The following is a 16,151-nucleotide window of genomic DNA, read 5'->3' on the forward strand; positions in this document are numbered from 1 at the left end:
AGTGAGAGCATAAGTCTAGGAGTGATGTTTCCGGTACACCCTCCTAGTACCAAGTAGTTTCAGAGATTTCCTGAATCACAGGTGACACCCAGCCTCTCAATGAACCTACCTCCAATACTTCATCTAATTGCACTTTCAATTCATTCAAGCACCTGGCCGCCAAAGGGTTCTGGGACAACAAGCTCTGTGACTTTGTGACACACTTAATTACATTAAAAAGGTTGTGCTTCGGTGGTGGTTTGGGTTTTTTTTTATTTATTTTGTTGGATGTTCTCTACTTTGTGTACAATAAGACGGAGAATAACCACTTCTCATTCACTTTCTCTATACCATTCATAATTGCATGACGTCACACCTCAGTCATCTGTTTGCGAGCAGAAGAACCTTTGTTCATTAGCACAGAGACATCCCGTCCTCCTCATCATCCCTCTCTTGTTTTTTCCAGTTTTACCAGACTCCTTTTGAGTATTCGCAACATGATGAACCAATGATTTCTACAAAGGAAGAGGGATGCTTCCTGTCCTGTTTTCATCTTCTTTCCTCCTAAGTAATAAGATTTTATTTGCCGTTTTGTACTGGCATTGAATATTGAAGATGTTCTGCAGAGAGCTTTCAACAGTAAATCACAACATTTTTTTTTGAGTGGTAGTAGTTAATTTAGATCCTATTGCTGTAAATATATAGGTGGGGAGGTTTTCCTTATATGCAGTATTTGCATTTACTGAGACTCACTATTTATCCATCCCTTCATGACCCAGTCATTCATTATTGTGAGATTCTTCCCTGTTCTTCATGGTAGTTAAGATTTCACAGGATCACATGATGGCTGAGGCTGGAAGGCACTTCTGGAGACCATCCGGTCCCACCCCCTGCTACAACTGGTTGCACAGGACCATGCCTGGTCAGGTTTTGAGTATCTCCGAGGATGAAGACCCCACAACCTCTCTGGGCAGCCTGTTCGACCACCCTCAATGTAAAAAAGTGTTTTCTTATGCTTAAATGGAATTTCCTGATTTTTTGGTTTGTACCAATTGCCTCTTGTCCTGTCACAGGCACCATTCAGCAGACCCTGGCTCCACCTTCTTTCCTGTCTCCATCAGGTATTTATAGACCCAAAAAGGTCCCCCCGACCCTTCTCCTCGCCAGGCTGAACAGTCCCAGCTCTCTCAGCCTCTCCTTGCATGTCAGATGCTCAAATCCCTCAATTATCGATAGTCAAATTAATTTGACTATTCTAAATACATTTGTGCAAAACGCATCATCTCACGGTTCACTCTTTTTTCTGTATCGATCTTTTATAAATGTACTGAACATACACCTATGAGATATGGGGTCCCTTTGCTCCATTCCAAAGCTGACAAATAATTCCTAAATGTTGTATTCTGTCTCCTAATCAGTTACTAATCTACAAGAGAACTTTTTCTTATCTCAAGACAAGCTAGCCACTTTAAAATCTTTTGGCATGAACCTTGCCAAAAGCTTTTGAAAATCAAGATTAAATTAATTCACACGGTTGTTTAATTCTTCAAAGCATTTAATAAATGATTAATGAATAAATTAAATACATGTAAAAAAAATGCACTAACTCTTCCAAAATTTATCATAATGTATTTAACTCTGGTTTTTTTACAATACTTGACATTTTCTTCAATGTAAAAGTTACACTCACTGGACTATGCACAATGTCCTTTCTTAAACTGCCCAACAGTCACAGTGTCCCAACTTACACGTCTTCTATACTAAGGATGGTTTAAGGTCCTATGCAGAAGACAGTAGTCCAGAAATACTTTTATGCTATTGAAGGATTTTGTTTTTAATCACAGGGGCTTATTTTAGACAATTTTAATTTATTTTCTGATGGGTGGTACTGTATTTATACTGAGTTTGTAATAATCTCCATACTATTCATAACCACTGTATCTTTCTAGCTGTTTATTTTACACACTTCTTTAAGAAGAGAGAGTGAACAGTGGTTGCATCTCACTGATCTCATTTTCAGATTGAAGACTCCAAGCCCACTTGGTTGCTTCTCATAAGGATACTTCTCCATACCTGTGATAAGCTTTTTTCCTCTAGACCATTTCCATTTCCGTGCTATACATTTTGAAACGTGCAGACCAGAACTCAACGCAGCATTTAAGGTGCTGGCACATGAAGGATTTATACAGTGACAAACTCATGCTGTCTGTTTTGTTTGTTCCTTTCCTAACAATTTCTAATATTTGTTTTGGTTCTTGGGAGCTATTGAGCACTGAGTTTTCATAGAATGGTCTATGAAGCCCCAAGATCTTCCTCCTGAGTGATGACGGTCAACTCAGAACCCATCATTTCTTTTTACGGAGTTAAGATTTTTTTCCCCATGTCCCCATTTTTCCCCATGTCCACACTCTATATTGTTCTACATTGAATTGCACATGCTTTTTAACACCCAGCTTCTTATGGTCTTCCTGTAATTCTTCCCACACGTCCCTGGTCTTTATTACCCTGAATAATCTAATACAATTTGAAAGGCTTGCAATGTCAGTTTTTGCTCCTCCTCTAAAATTATACGTTGAAAGCATGGGTTCTAACACATATCCCTGTTGAACTCCAGTGGTAACACCCTTTCTACTAAAAAAATAAACATGTATGTTTATGTTCTGTCATAACATGGAATGTTATTGTATGAATGTAATGACATTTGTACTTATCCTTTGAGCTGCGTAGTGTCCTTAAGAGCCTTAAGGAATTTTGCTTTAAGATTTCTAGAAATCCAAACAAACCACATCAACTGAAATCTCTCATCCACATGATGGCTGAGCTCGGTTAATCAAAGTATTTTACTATGCAATACACCTGCACAGTTGATTGAGTTACATTTCTAGTGGAGATTACTGCCCCAAAAGAGGATTCTTGTGTTCTAAATGTCTTTTCAGATGTTTGTCACTACTTTAATAATAGTTTCAGATGTCCCAAGGAATGAGTTTGTTCATAAATAAGTAGTCTTAAACCACTGCCAATTATCAAAAAAATGCATAAATTTTACAGGTGAGATGTTCAAAATTATATAAAAAAATGCATTTTTTTTAAAAAGGAAAAGGACTATTTAAAGCTAGGACAGTAACAGTCTTTGAACATAAATTAGGGACTAAAGGGTTCAACAAAATTCTTACTGATTTGGAAGGCTGTGTGCAGCTGTGTGCACATGCATAGTGTAGAAATAACAGACAGCGCTGTAAATAGAGTTTTTCATAACCCTGATTACAGTGTACTGGTATGTTAAAAACTGAACTAAACGAAAATTACAAGACAATCTTCATGCTTTTCTCAGTGTTCATACAAGAGAGAGGAAACCATCACCATTTTTAAAAGGCTGGTGAAATTTTGACACTTCCTAACTCACTCATTCAGGCCTAACAAAACCTGGCTAAAATTAGGAAGATAAATACTTTTCTAGAAGAAATTATAACTCAAGGATCCAATACATCTATGTATACTGAGAAAAGACTATTAAAGTATCCCATATAAATTTTCAGTAATTGAAATTAAATCAAACCGTCTTTGAAAATGAACAATTGCACCATCTTGATAGGGTTTAATCATCCTTCCAAAGTCACTTTGTAGTATTATACAATATAAGAATTGTCTGATTTATAGTATAGAGTGTCCAGCTTGAAAATTGGAAACTAATGTGAATGAAAGAGATGACAGAAATGTCTCTTGTTTAGCCCCCTGCAGGGCTTACAGAGGTCACACAGAAGTGCTGAGTCTGGTGATGGAACTACATTTATTGCATAGCTTAAATAAGTCACTTGAATATATATACATCTATATAAATATAATGAGACTGTTTCCTTCAGAATGTGAGCCTGTCTTAGAAAATTGAGACACTGATAGACACTAAAGATTGATTACACTGTCCTGAACCTGGTGTTTTATACCAAGCAGCATATATGTAACATTGTCAAGCTGGAAATCTTTTCAATTTCATGCACCATTATCAGATAGAATTATCAAAGCTTCTGTATTAGATATTATCACACATTTTGTACAACCTTCTTTTATTAATATACTGAGGAAAAAAAAAACAGAAAAAATCAAACTGTAGCCCTCTTTTTTAAAGTCAACAATTTTAACATGCACTCACAGAGTCCTCTTAAAATTAAACCCCAGTGATGAAGGATGGAAGGAATATGAAGAGTTTATGCTTCTAATCCATCTAAATTCAGACTCACAAAACTGTGTCCAACACTGAACCTGAGCTGAACCTACTGGGTTTTATGACTGGGGGTCATAAAAATGACTGAGATGTCTTGATTTTCAGGGTCCTTATTGTTAAGAGCATATTTATTTGTAAATGCATACAAAACACCATCTTCAATATCAGTTACTGGTCAGTAGCCACCAAAACTGGTGTGTCATTTACCTTCTCTCACTGAAAATCAAATTGTAAGCTTAGTTATCAATTAGTAAATTGCATAGGAGGGAGCAGGAGCTCCTGGTGTGGCTATACTCTGAAGACTCACTGCTGGCAGTAGCTTTCCCTACCAGGGGTCCACTGTCTGTCATGAGATTTTCCTGAAGTGAAGGCCTTGTTCACTGTGAGTAATGCTATCGCAGCCTGGCAAAAAGTCTCAATGAAATCTATCAAAGAAATCTATAGAAAATTACTTTCATCATTTCAGCATTCACACCAATCTTTTTCCCAGCAAGAGGCTGAGTGCAGGGCTACTAGCATCCGCAGAGAGAGACCATCACCGGGGGAAAGCAGTCTTGTGCACCAGTGCTGGGACTGGAAAGGAAGAAGCCGTAAAAGCACTGTGCAACTGCTTGCTGAAAATGCTCTGAGTGAGCACACTGCCTTTTCATACGGTGCCTATTCAGGTTCCGCAAAGTAACATACTTTCTGCTTGTTTTCCTCATTCCATTGGTAGATTGGATTTAAAAGTAAGTTACTTCAAACATTTACTCCTCTAAAATGTCAAATGGAGTCAAAATCACATCCATCACAAATGGTGAATCATCTTCACATCAGACATTCAGGTTTGACTCATTTGCCCGCTGCAGGGGTATCATTCTTTATTGCTAAATATTCCCATTACTTAATCCCTGTAATGGGAAAGAAGCATTCAGTGAATGGGCAAGCTTGATTGTGAGCTACACATGAGTCTCCCTCGCAAGCCCAAATTCACCTAACATCCACACTTTTTTCACATAAGTTCATGCCTATATACAAACATAGGGTGAAAAAATTTCTAGAGTAGAAAGCTTGAGCAGACTTGCTGTCTTATTTGAAGCTTAAATCTTTGCTTGCGTGGCCTGAAGCTGAATGTGCTAACGCATGCCAATGTGCCGGCAGGTATTTTAAGCATACTCTGGACACTTGGGGTGAACAGTTAGCAACAAGGATGGAAGGTCATTGCATTTAATGTGTTTTTGAGACTGTTTTAATCTTGCAGCTGGAAAAAAGCCTGAGACTATCAGTTCTACTGACAGGGCTTCTTTGCTCTGAAGAATTTCACAGGCAAAGAAGATGGCCGTGACTCACCAGTGTTTAGGTCAGAGTTTGCCTGAAAGAACTGAATCAGTTGAAAATCTTACTCATCAAATGCTTCCTATAATTAATTTCATTAATATACATTTTTAGAGATTCGTAATGCAAATATTAAGGTTGGTACAAATGAAGAGCAAATGGAAATGCGTGTGCCTGTAAGCATCAGAAGAAAGAGCATAGCAAAGAGTTAAAAGAATGCCCCTTACTGAAAATAAAGGACGTGTTTCCAGGATACCATTCCTGTATTGTTTGTATCAAGGCCACAGCACAGAGGACTTGCCAGCAGATGACCGTGCACCCTGACACCAGGAGGATAACATCATGGTTGCGGCATATCACCTATACCATTATTTTTCCTGTTAGTCCACCAGAAAATAGGCTATAGACATAGCCTATATACTCCTGACAAGGAAAAATTACTAAGAGCTGATGACTCCTAAAGGATGTAAAAGATCTGTCCATGAACCACAGAGACAGGATAAGGACTCAGTAGCTGGGGTACATTTTCCCACGCTGCACATAAGTGATGCTCACCAGACCACCTGAGCACTCACATCTTGGTTCTTGTGAGAGTATGGGTGTGAGTGTGAGTGAATGGGATCTATGAGAGGTGATTGAGAGTTGAAAAAATCAGCTTATTTAGAGATTTTGTAATTATATACCACCTTCCCTTTCCCAAAGATCTCACACCGAATTTTGTTATTATACATTATTATCATACATTACATAGTATACATTTTAAAAAAGTAGCAATATTCTATGCTTACATAACCCTAAGCAAAGAGAACAAAATTAGCCTTTTTGTTTTCCCACTGAGTACATTTTTGCAGTCCACCTTAAACATGAGAAGAGACTTCTTTAGTGAAATATTAATGCTGACAACATTAGCTACATCTAGCTACATTAGCTACCTCTAGCATCTATCTGCATATAGCAGCATCTTTTTGCATTTTTACAGACGCTTGGTTTTGACACATCTATTAAAACATGTATGAGTAAGTGGAATTCCACATTACACCTATATGATTCCGGGGCAACTCTATTAGTTTTACTGACTGCACTAGACTAAAAATACATGGCTACTATGCTCCCATTTATTGTTTGGTGTGGGTTTGTTTCGTTTTTTTTTTAAGATGTGTATACAAAACCTTAGAGAGAGCACATTCTGTTTAAAAGCTAGATAAAATGGCATCACCAGCTTGCTACGTGTATTATGAAATACCAACCTTCGGTGACCTTATGGTGTAAAAGTTACAGTGTTTTAGGTAAAAATCTAGTGAAAGAAAGATGAAGGGAGCAAAATGTTTTTAAACATAAGTATTCACGATGTTACATACTGATTTAGTAAATATATTAGTATAATATGTGGTACAGAAAGCTTCAGAAAATAGGAAAAAAGTCTCACTAATATTGTCTGTAGTAGAGAGAAGAAATTCTGTACTCAAGACATTTTTTGAGTTCCTACAGAAATTCACCTATCCTAACTTCAGATGTCTAAAAGACATCTCAATCTAACATAGTCACCTTACAAGCCGGCGTCAGACTGACGTGAATGAACCTCTTGGGGCATTAATTTTCTTGTTTTGCCTACAAAGGCCACCTACAGTGACAAACTAAGAAGTAAATCTGCAATTTTTACATGGCTGAAATTATAGGAGCTTCCTCTGCCCTTCTAACACAGATCATCCCCCACTACACACTGGAATATTCTTTCAAGGAATTATTTTCCTCCTTAGAAACATTGTGCATCCTAAAGTTGAAGCATAACCTGTACTCAATAACAAGATAATAAAATATTTTTGTGACACCTATATTTTTAAGCCTTTTTCACTACCTTACTGTTTACTTCTTATGTAAGGTAGTCCAAGTCTTCAAAGTTCTGCATAAAAAAAAAACCATCTACTTTTCTTGAAAATCTTGCAGAGCAAAACACAAACCAAATCTTTATTTACGCTAAATATTACTAAAACCCTGTATCCTCCCCCCTCCTTCCTTCCCCTGCCATATATTTACTTGGACTGAAAAGAAAATACTCCTTAAGAGAAAAAAAATTATTTTCTGAAACAAAAAAATACATGAAGAAAATAATGACTTTACCTATTATAACGTGCATGCCAAGTCTTGCCAAATGCTTCACAGTTTGGTAACCGATTCCTTTAGCACCTCCAGTCACTATAGCAACCTTTCCATTTTGTGTAGGGAAAACTATATGAAGAAAAAGAAATAATGCAAGGTTAGTTCCCAATAGTAACACGATTAAGAAGTTATGATGTCTTTTAAAGTGGCGTATGCTTGACAGACCACTCTAGCCAGGCTAGTAAACAATCTCAAAAGCACACTCTGTATGGAAATAAAAACTACAGAGCATCCGCCATTATTTACCGCACTAGACTGGAGTTGATGACACCAAAGATAAAAACACCCAGTTCAGAAAGTTTCTCATTTCTATTTGCATGCATTTTGTAATCCTGTAGTAGTCCGCCCTCTAAAATTTTCACCTTCAGTTTGTAACAGAGCAAGGCGGCTGTTACACGTCAGCTCAGGGGGGGTTTACTCCATGCGTACAGGGGGAAAAAACTCCATTGGCAGCATGATGATACCCTGCAAACTTCTCGAATGGCCAAGGCCAGGCCTCTACCCGTGACATGGGGGAAATGGCAAACAGCTCAGTCAAAGACGACGCAGCTACACGGCAGGAGCCAGCCAACCTAACTTACCTGTGTAACTAACTGAGAACTCCGCCTGGTGAAAATCACAGGGTCCTGGCCCCTAAAGGAAGGACGGGGCAACTTTTTGTCTAAAAAAAACCCCACCCCCGCCATGGCCCACGAGGACCCGCAGGGGGGCCCATGAGGCCTCACACCGTCCCAAGGCACCCCCCCAAGATGGAGGGCGGCCTCCTGCCAAAGGAGAACCAAGGCCTTTTAAACAAACCGCTTGAGGGGGGCGTGAATCAGGTCAAATATCAAATATGATTTTTTTTTTAATCTTTCATGTGAAGCACTGTGTGGTCTTCAGGCGACCGAGATGAATTTCTGTTTGCTTTTGAGTAGAAGCTGCTAGGTATTTGTACAGGGAAAACGGCGCTGAATATTTCATTTTGCCACCTCACGGCGTCCATAGGCAATGTTATAGATAACAAATGCTAAAAAGATGCCGACTTTCATCTATCAGAGGACTTTCTATTTTGATTTCCAGGTTTTTAGGGGATTGCTTTGTTGTACAACACAAGCTCATATTTTATATGGACTGCATATATACTTGTAAAGAAAACGCCATCTAGAAGGCAAAAATGTGAGCTGAAGTCCACTAAATAATTTTCTTTTAAAGTTCAGTTAATCCATAAGCTACATCGAAAATCCTGCCAACATGTGATAGAGCGAGCTGCGCAAATGCAAAGTTTGCTTCCTCCCCGCAGCTCTGCCTCCCCGTTTATCTTTCATCCCGTTTCACCTGTGCATTTGGGTACAGAATACGGAGAAAAAAGGAAAATTAAGTCATTTCCATTTCTGTTTATTTCACTATAGCTGAAAAAACATACTCCCAACACCAACAAAAGGAATTTCCTCAAGAGGAATTGTTTTCCTTTGGGCCTGAGTACCTTCTCCTCCTCTTCTGCCTCCCCATGCCTCCTCTTGCTTCCTCTCATCACATTGCCAACCTGACATTTGGATTTTGCTTGCTGCACACAGGTGCTGTCACTTATTTCCATGACATTTCCACTACACCTACCTATCGAATAAGAAGTGACATTTAGTGCAAAATTAATTCACTTAGAAGAAAATGAGTGAAAGAAAAGGAGAAAAAGATGTCAGGGCTGGGGAAGGGTCAATAACATGAAGGAAAAACGGGAAGTCAGAGGAGCAAAGTGATAACAGGCATCAATGTGATGAAAGAAATGGTGCTTAACAGAGGACAAGGAAAGAAAATGCCCCATCCGATCCTGTCCATGAGGGCTGCAAAGAAAAGGACCATTTTTGGTCCTAATGGTCATTCAAGTCATGTGCATTACCAACCTGCAATGAAGAGCATGACAGACGGACAGACTCCACTGCAGAGATGCATTCAGTGAGATCCTAAATTACAGAGAACTTTAAAACAGACACGTTTGTAGCAGCTAGCTCCAAGGACCTAAGAAAGCACCCAGGGAGGGAGAAAAGAAGGCTGCAGACACATGGATAAACGTCCAGTATCCGGTTTATTTATGATAGGTACAGTATACAGCTTTCCACAGAGCATGGTTTTGAATAGACACAACACTGCATGTCACATCTCAGTGTATCGGTTCACTTCAGCCAAAATGGGAAACACAAAGAGAAAAACTGAAACATCGGGGTGTGGGGGGGGGGCGTCACACCAAAAACACCCAAAAAAATAACCCAGTCAATTAACTCTTAGTTTTGATTTTTATAAACCTTAAATTAATTTTAATCTGCAGAAAAGGTGTACTGTTTCCACCAAGATAGATACTTTAATGTAAAACGACTCTCCATGAAAATGAGACACTGCTGGTTCTTTCATCAATAAAAGCAGTCAAGATCAAACCCAGGCTGCGTGTGTAAGCCAGTGGCGACTACAGTGAAAGGCAGTTTATTGGTGCCCTGTTCCCACTAGAACTCCACTGCCAGGTAAAGTTTGTGAAACACCCACCTTTTCAGTGTGAAAACACCTCTTCCGTGACGAAACCCAACATCAAACTTTCAAAGCAGAGCTGGGCTCAGCCTGGTTTTCCAGCAGATACTGGTTTATTTTTGCGCGAGAGGCTGAGCCGAGCATAGCCGGAGGCTGGGAGCCCCCCAGGCAGGAGGCAGTGGGGACCCACCGGCTTTGCCAGGGAGGGGAGGTTCCCTCTGGTGCTTCTTGCACCTCATTTAAAACATCCCATCTCTCTCTCTGCCTCTGCTCCTGGTATGTAGATACTGATCTCAATTGCAGAGGCGTAATGCTGGTGATCTCACCGTGGGACATGAGAACCATACAGCCATGGTGCTAATGAAATCCCCTGACCAAGCACTAGCTGTTAATTTCCCTCTGTGTTTGAAGAAACCAGCCTGCAGTCCTTACATGCTGCTTTATCACACCAAAGTCGGAGAGAGGCTTCTCCCAGGCTGCAGGTTCTGCCTGCACCCCAACATATGTGGAAGAAATAAGCCCATCTACTTTGCAAGTGGATTGAGGTAAAGCAGAAAACAAGGCAGATTTATTCTGTAATAAATATGTCCAGATATGAAGCTATTTTAAAATAATAATTGTCCCTTTAAATATACTTCTCCTTAATCTGAAATAACTTCCTTCCATGTACAGAGACACCCTCACACACACTCGATGCTACGAAGAATTTAAGGCAATTCTGTAATTTTTAAAAATACTGATTTCCAAGAGACTCTTAAAGAGGGCTGTCAAGACATCTCTGCAACTGCCAAGACCACAGAGAAATAAAACAGACTGCAGACCTGTATCAGTGACCACTTCCATATCAATGGCTAGTTCCTGCCAGCAAAATCTCAGCTCTGGGGTAGTGATGGGGGTAATTGAAGTAGCCAAATCAAAACAGAGGCATTAAACTTTCTTCTTTGCAGAAACGTACTCTGTGAATACAGACAATGCAAACCTCAGAAGAAGAGTTCCCTTTAAGAATTACTTGCTTTGGTATTCTGTAATCTTTACCACACAGCCTGTTTGAGGCCAAAAAAAAAGAAGAAGAAAGTATTAAAAGTTTATTAAAAGCAAATCGCATCAAATTTTTACAAAGTTTCATCTCGTACTCTATTAATCCAGCATCTGCATTGTAGAACATTATGAGTCATGTGGACATTAAAATATAATATCTTTATATTAATCTCTTCATTAAACCCTCTTTTTAAGACATGGACGGCCAAAGGCAGAGTTTAGATTGTCTGAATCAGTCTCCAGTCCTTATCAGGCAAGAAAGACGAGCACCGCTGAAGGCATACAAAGAGCTGGTCAGAGGGGCCACCTGAGAGGCGCCGCGCTGGGACCTGCCTGCACCTCCTGAACCGGGCACTCGGCACAGGAACTTTGGTGGCATTTGTGCCGAAAAGACCCCCACAGACAAATCCTAACAGTTATTTTTTCCCTTCCTCCTATAACTGAATAATTTACATGCAAATACGATGCCTGAAGGTAACTGGCAGAACCACAGATGGAAAAATAAAAGGAAAAAAAAAAGAAAAGAAGCCACAATGAATATTTAGTTTGATGACAGAATAACAAGTGCCAAGTTTGGAGCTGTTCCTGTATAGCAACACCGAGTGAGCAAAAGAGGACAAACTGTAATTGTCAGTCCTCATCTAACACCATAGGACAAGGCACAATCGAGTTTTTCTAGTTGTCTAAAGAATTCGTGTACCGCAGTCTACCACCGAATTATTGAGAAGTTTTTTCTATCCCAAAACACTCCAAGTCGTTTTCCCTGATTTACACTGTGGCAGGGCTGAGATTATAGCCATTAAGATCCCTTTCAAAGCAAATGTAGAAAAATAACTCATTTGCTACTCCGAGAGGCAATCAGTACACCTCTGGGGAATCCACACAGCTTTCAGCAATAGCCTTTAGTGAGAGCCTTACAGTAACACCTCTGTAAACTTCTGTCTTGGCAGAAACTGAGTAAACGGGGTCCAGACACAAAAAAGTCATTCCAGGACTATCCCAACAGAGGACAATTTCATGTACTAAAGTCCTGAGGAATAAACCAGACAATTTTTTTTTCTTTGTTTTTCTTGTATGACACCAGCTTTCACCAACAGAAAAGTTGTGGGTCCTACGCCTGTGCTAAGCCTGTGCAGATGATCTTTCAAATGCAAATGGTCTTCCCAAATTTGCACACCAAGATCTTTCCTGCCTCTGCTGCTTCCTATCACTTTCCTAAGGAACATCAATATGCAATCTAGATTGAAGGCTTTTAAGGCTGGAAACCAGGTAGGTGGCAACCAGCCTGACTAGTCCTTCTGCGAAAAGGTATCCTGCTGGTTTCTGCAGTTGCAAGCCATCAGACCTTCTGTTCATGAACAAATGTCATGTGTACATGCAGATCCACTGGCACATAAACCAACAGGTCCAATATATCTCGAATGGATGGATGCATTGTGTAAGGGTGATTTATTTGCCATGGGAGAGCATCTGTTTCCAAGCACAACTGGAATTTTGCACTAGCTAGATGACAAGCCTCCTAGCTTTTGTCTTACTTTACTTCTGCAAAAGAAGTGAAAGTCAGGAATCACGAGGAAATGGAAGTATTGGAGACAGGCTGGCCCTGGAGTTACTCATGGGAAGGGAAAGGTGTTGAAGAACCAGCACAGCAGGAGAAACCAAACCATGGAAATGTGTCCCTTACCCCTACAAACGCATAGTATCTCAAGGTGCTATTAATGGAACAGCAGCAGCCAGATAGCTGTAAGAATTTCAGCAGCCAGGGGAAGACCTAATTTAAGAAGCCTCCCACACAGCAACCGATAGGGAAAACGGATTGTTAATAACCGCTCACAAAACCACAGCAAAACCCCTGGCATCCGTAAGACCCAAGTTTCTTGTTTAACCATTGCACAAGGTGCACACGGGTCCTAAAACGCTGTGTGCCAATGAACCAATGAACAATAATTCACACTTACCATTGCTGGAAATCCATAACAGCTCCATGCCCCATATTTCAGGCTGGGATATCCTACATGGGAACACATGTGCAGCCCATGCTCTGTGAAGTGGACATTTCCACAACTGGGCGGACATTTGCACAACTGGGCAGAGCTCCCGCACACGTGCAGCACAGGCAATCGCAGGACCAGAGGCAGCAATTCTCCTGGACTGCCTGGACACCTGGGAACCCAAACAGTGCCGTAACTCAAGCCAAGGCACCAGATAGCTAGCAAGCCCAGACAAATGGCCAAAGTGTATCAAGGCAGTAAATGACACAAAAGCAGGAGAGTCGGCAGCTACACCAACTAGAAAAGCAGTGTGCTCACACAGCTAGAGGAGATAATGTGTATCCTCATCCCTCCCCAACCTTGTCAACACAAGAACAAGTGATATCTCTTCAGAATTAGCAGCAAACATCTGCTGAGCCAGACTAATGATTTTTTTTTTAATTGACAATGAAAACAAACAAAAAGAACCTCCCAAATTTAATCGTGCTGTAAGGTTATAGCATTTGTTAAGCTTTTTGACAAGCATGCCAGCTTGTTTATAGGGACAAAATGATAACATTTGCAGGCAAGTTGACAAGCCAGAGACAGAAGTTCCCAAAATCAGCTCCAGGACTCATCCCCAGATATCTCAATTAACACATGGGATAGCCGTACTACAAAGGATTAATAATCAGAATAGCTCCTCCTCCCTCTTATTTTTCATCTCATGAACACACTGGGGAGCCTTGGGCAGTATTAGATAGCAAGAAGTATTATTAGAGTTCAGTATCACAAGATCAGAGCACCAGCATCCACAGCAAGACCTAACTCTAGTAAAAGAAATCCACATATTAAAAAAAGATGCAAGATCAACTTGTGCAGTAGTAAAAAGATAGTTATGATGCCAGCATTACAGGACTGAAAGAAATACATTTTTTTTGCTAAAGAAAAATAATTATATCCTAAATAAGGCAGCTTTTCAGAGCAACAGCTTTTGGCACTCAAAAATCCAAGTCCTGTGATAAGAGATCTCTCTAGCAACAATGGGAAGGGGGATGGAAAGCTGCACTAAAAAATTCATTTGCATGACACACCTATCCGCATTTCTTCTAGTGATTCTTGGAAAGACAGGATAAATGTAGATAAAGGGAGAAGTGTGTGTAGAAGGCTGGGTGTGGAACGGGAAGGAGAAGAGAGTATTAGACTCTCAAAGACACAGGAACAAGGAAGCTTTTTTGTCAAGAAGAGGTCATTTTCGAGTGCTTCAACACCCTTTCCCCTCTCTTCACCTTCCCCCCTACTTCCAAGTATTTAGCTGAAAGAGATGCATCTCTAAGCAATTTAATACACCTCAATCATAAATCTCTTTGTGGCGGTATTGTCCTCAAGGCAAAAAAAGGCCCAGGGAGGAGACCTGCACAGACCACTTGGCCTATGGCTACTTACAGATGCAAATCAACCGTGGTTTCATGTGGGGAAGATGGTGTAAGTCAAGGCACTGTAAGAACAGACTGGTAGAAAGGTAAGCTGCGGTTATTGCCAAAGTCATCCGAAAAATAGTTCCTCGGCACTTGCACGTGTATTTTCAGTGCCCTGTTTTCTAGCGCGTATGACTGGAGTGTTTGCAAGTGAAGAAGTCCTGCCTGGTTTTGAGAGCCAAGGGAAGCTGCATTTTCATACATCTCTCAACTACAGCCTGAGTGCTTTTGGTTTATTTGTCAAATAGGATCCTCAGTAAGATTGATCCTGGACTTTGTAATGCTGCTAGACTTGTCAGAAGGGCGGCACAGAGAAAAAGGTAATTGCAGTTTTCAAAAACAATATAGATGGTAATTTTCTGAACTGATTTAAGCTGTCTTTGTTCTGACTGTGAAGAAGAACATTTTCCTCCAATAAACCCTACTCAGACTTTTTGCATCAGGCTCATTGATCACATGAAAAAAAGCTCCCAGCGAAGGAAGAGCCTGGGAATGGAGAAAACTAAAGAGGATGGTTAATCTGGGAAGTTTTCTTGCCGTTTCTGAATTGGGTTTCTCTAAGACAATGGGAAACAAGGCTGCATTGAAAAACAGTTTGATGAAGCATATATCTGATCTTTTTACAATACAAGTTCAGGCTGATTTTGACAGAGAGATATTAGGAAATTTGATCCCAACAAATATGGAGCTGCCCTAAGGTAAAAGAAAGCCAAAGTAGAAGGGAGGGTGCATTTCCCGAGTCCTAAATCTCACTTCTGGCCATGTTTGCCATTCTCGGGTACTTTGTTCCTTTAGCCAAAACTCATCTAAAGATAAGAGATTTGAATCTAATTTTTATGAATGCCAAATAGATAGATTGAACACACCATTATACAAATCAGACAGTTGGGAAATACCACAATGCACTATGAAAATCTGCTAAAAATTCATCAGGAATCTGGGTTTGCCCACAGTCTGCTCTGGAAGTAAAGTTCCCAACCGAATGTGTAGGAATAGGAGAGCACTCAATCCCTGAGCGGGGATGGAAGGAGAGAGAGAGAGACAGAAACAAGAGATGAAAAAGTTGCCTTAGATCTACAAGTATAAATTATATTAGCGAAATTATGAGTCTGCAAATTCCAGGTAGGCATCGAGCAACTTCTGCCATCACATGCTAGTCCTTATCTTAAACATCCTTCCTATTCCTGGCTTGAGACAGTTTTTTTGCTGGAGAAACACTAGTCCCAAGTAACAAGGGTATTTCAGATAAAGGCTGATACTACATATTGACAAACTTGTGCAAGAGCATTTGGCACAAGACTCCCCACTGGTGTTACACCACACATGGCGTATTTTGCTCCACTATGCAATCGTTTTGTCTTAGGGACAGACGCCAACTAGAGACTCGGATGAGGCCATGAAATGCCACCTTCGCCTGGAAGAGAAGAGAGGGCTTTGCTGCCATACAGCCAGACAGGAGAGGCATGTGGAACACCACCACGCTCTGGCAGGAACAGCAGC

The 16,151-nt window shown here is 40.3% G+C and overlaps 1 protein-coding gene across 3 annotated transcripts in view; it reads right to left on the reverse strand.

The window, feature by feature from the left end:
- Positions 1-16,151, reverse strand: part of DHRSX (dehydrogenase/reductase X-linked) — a 166,786-nt gene that overhangs the window by 121,586 nt on the left and 29,049 nt on the right. For all 3 annotated transcript variants that reach the window (XM_054196574.1, XM_054196584.1, XM_054196567.1), the window contains one exon: positions 7,631-7,738. In XM_054196574.1, coding sequence (XP_054052549.1) covers positions 7,631-7,738 — 108 coding nt within the window. The remainder of the gene's footprint in view (positions 1-7,630; positions 7,739-16,151) is intronic.

Source organism: Rissa tridactyla, chromosome 1 (genome assembly GCF_028500815.1).
Source record: "Rissa tridactyla isolate bRisTri1 chromosome 1, bRisTri1.patW.cur.20221130, whole genome shotgun sequence".
Lineage (NCBI taxonomy): Eukaryota > Metazoa > Chordata > Aves > Charadriiformes > Laridae > Rissa > Rissa tridactyla.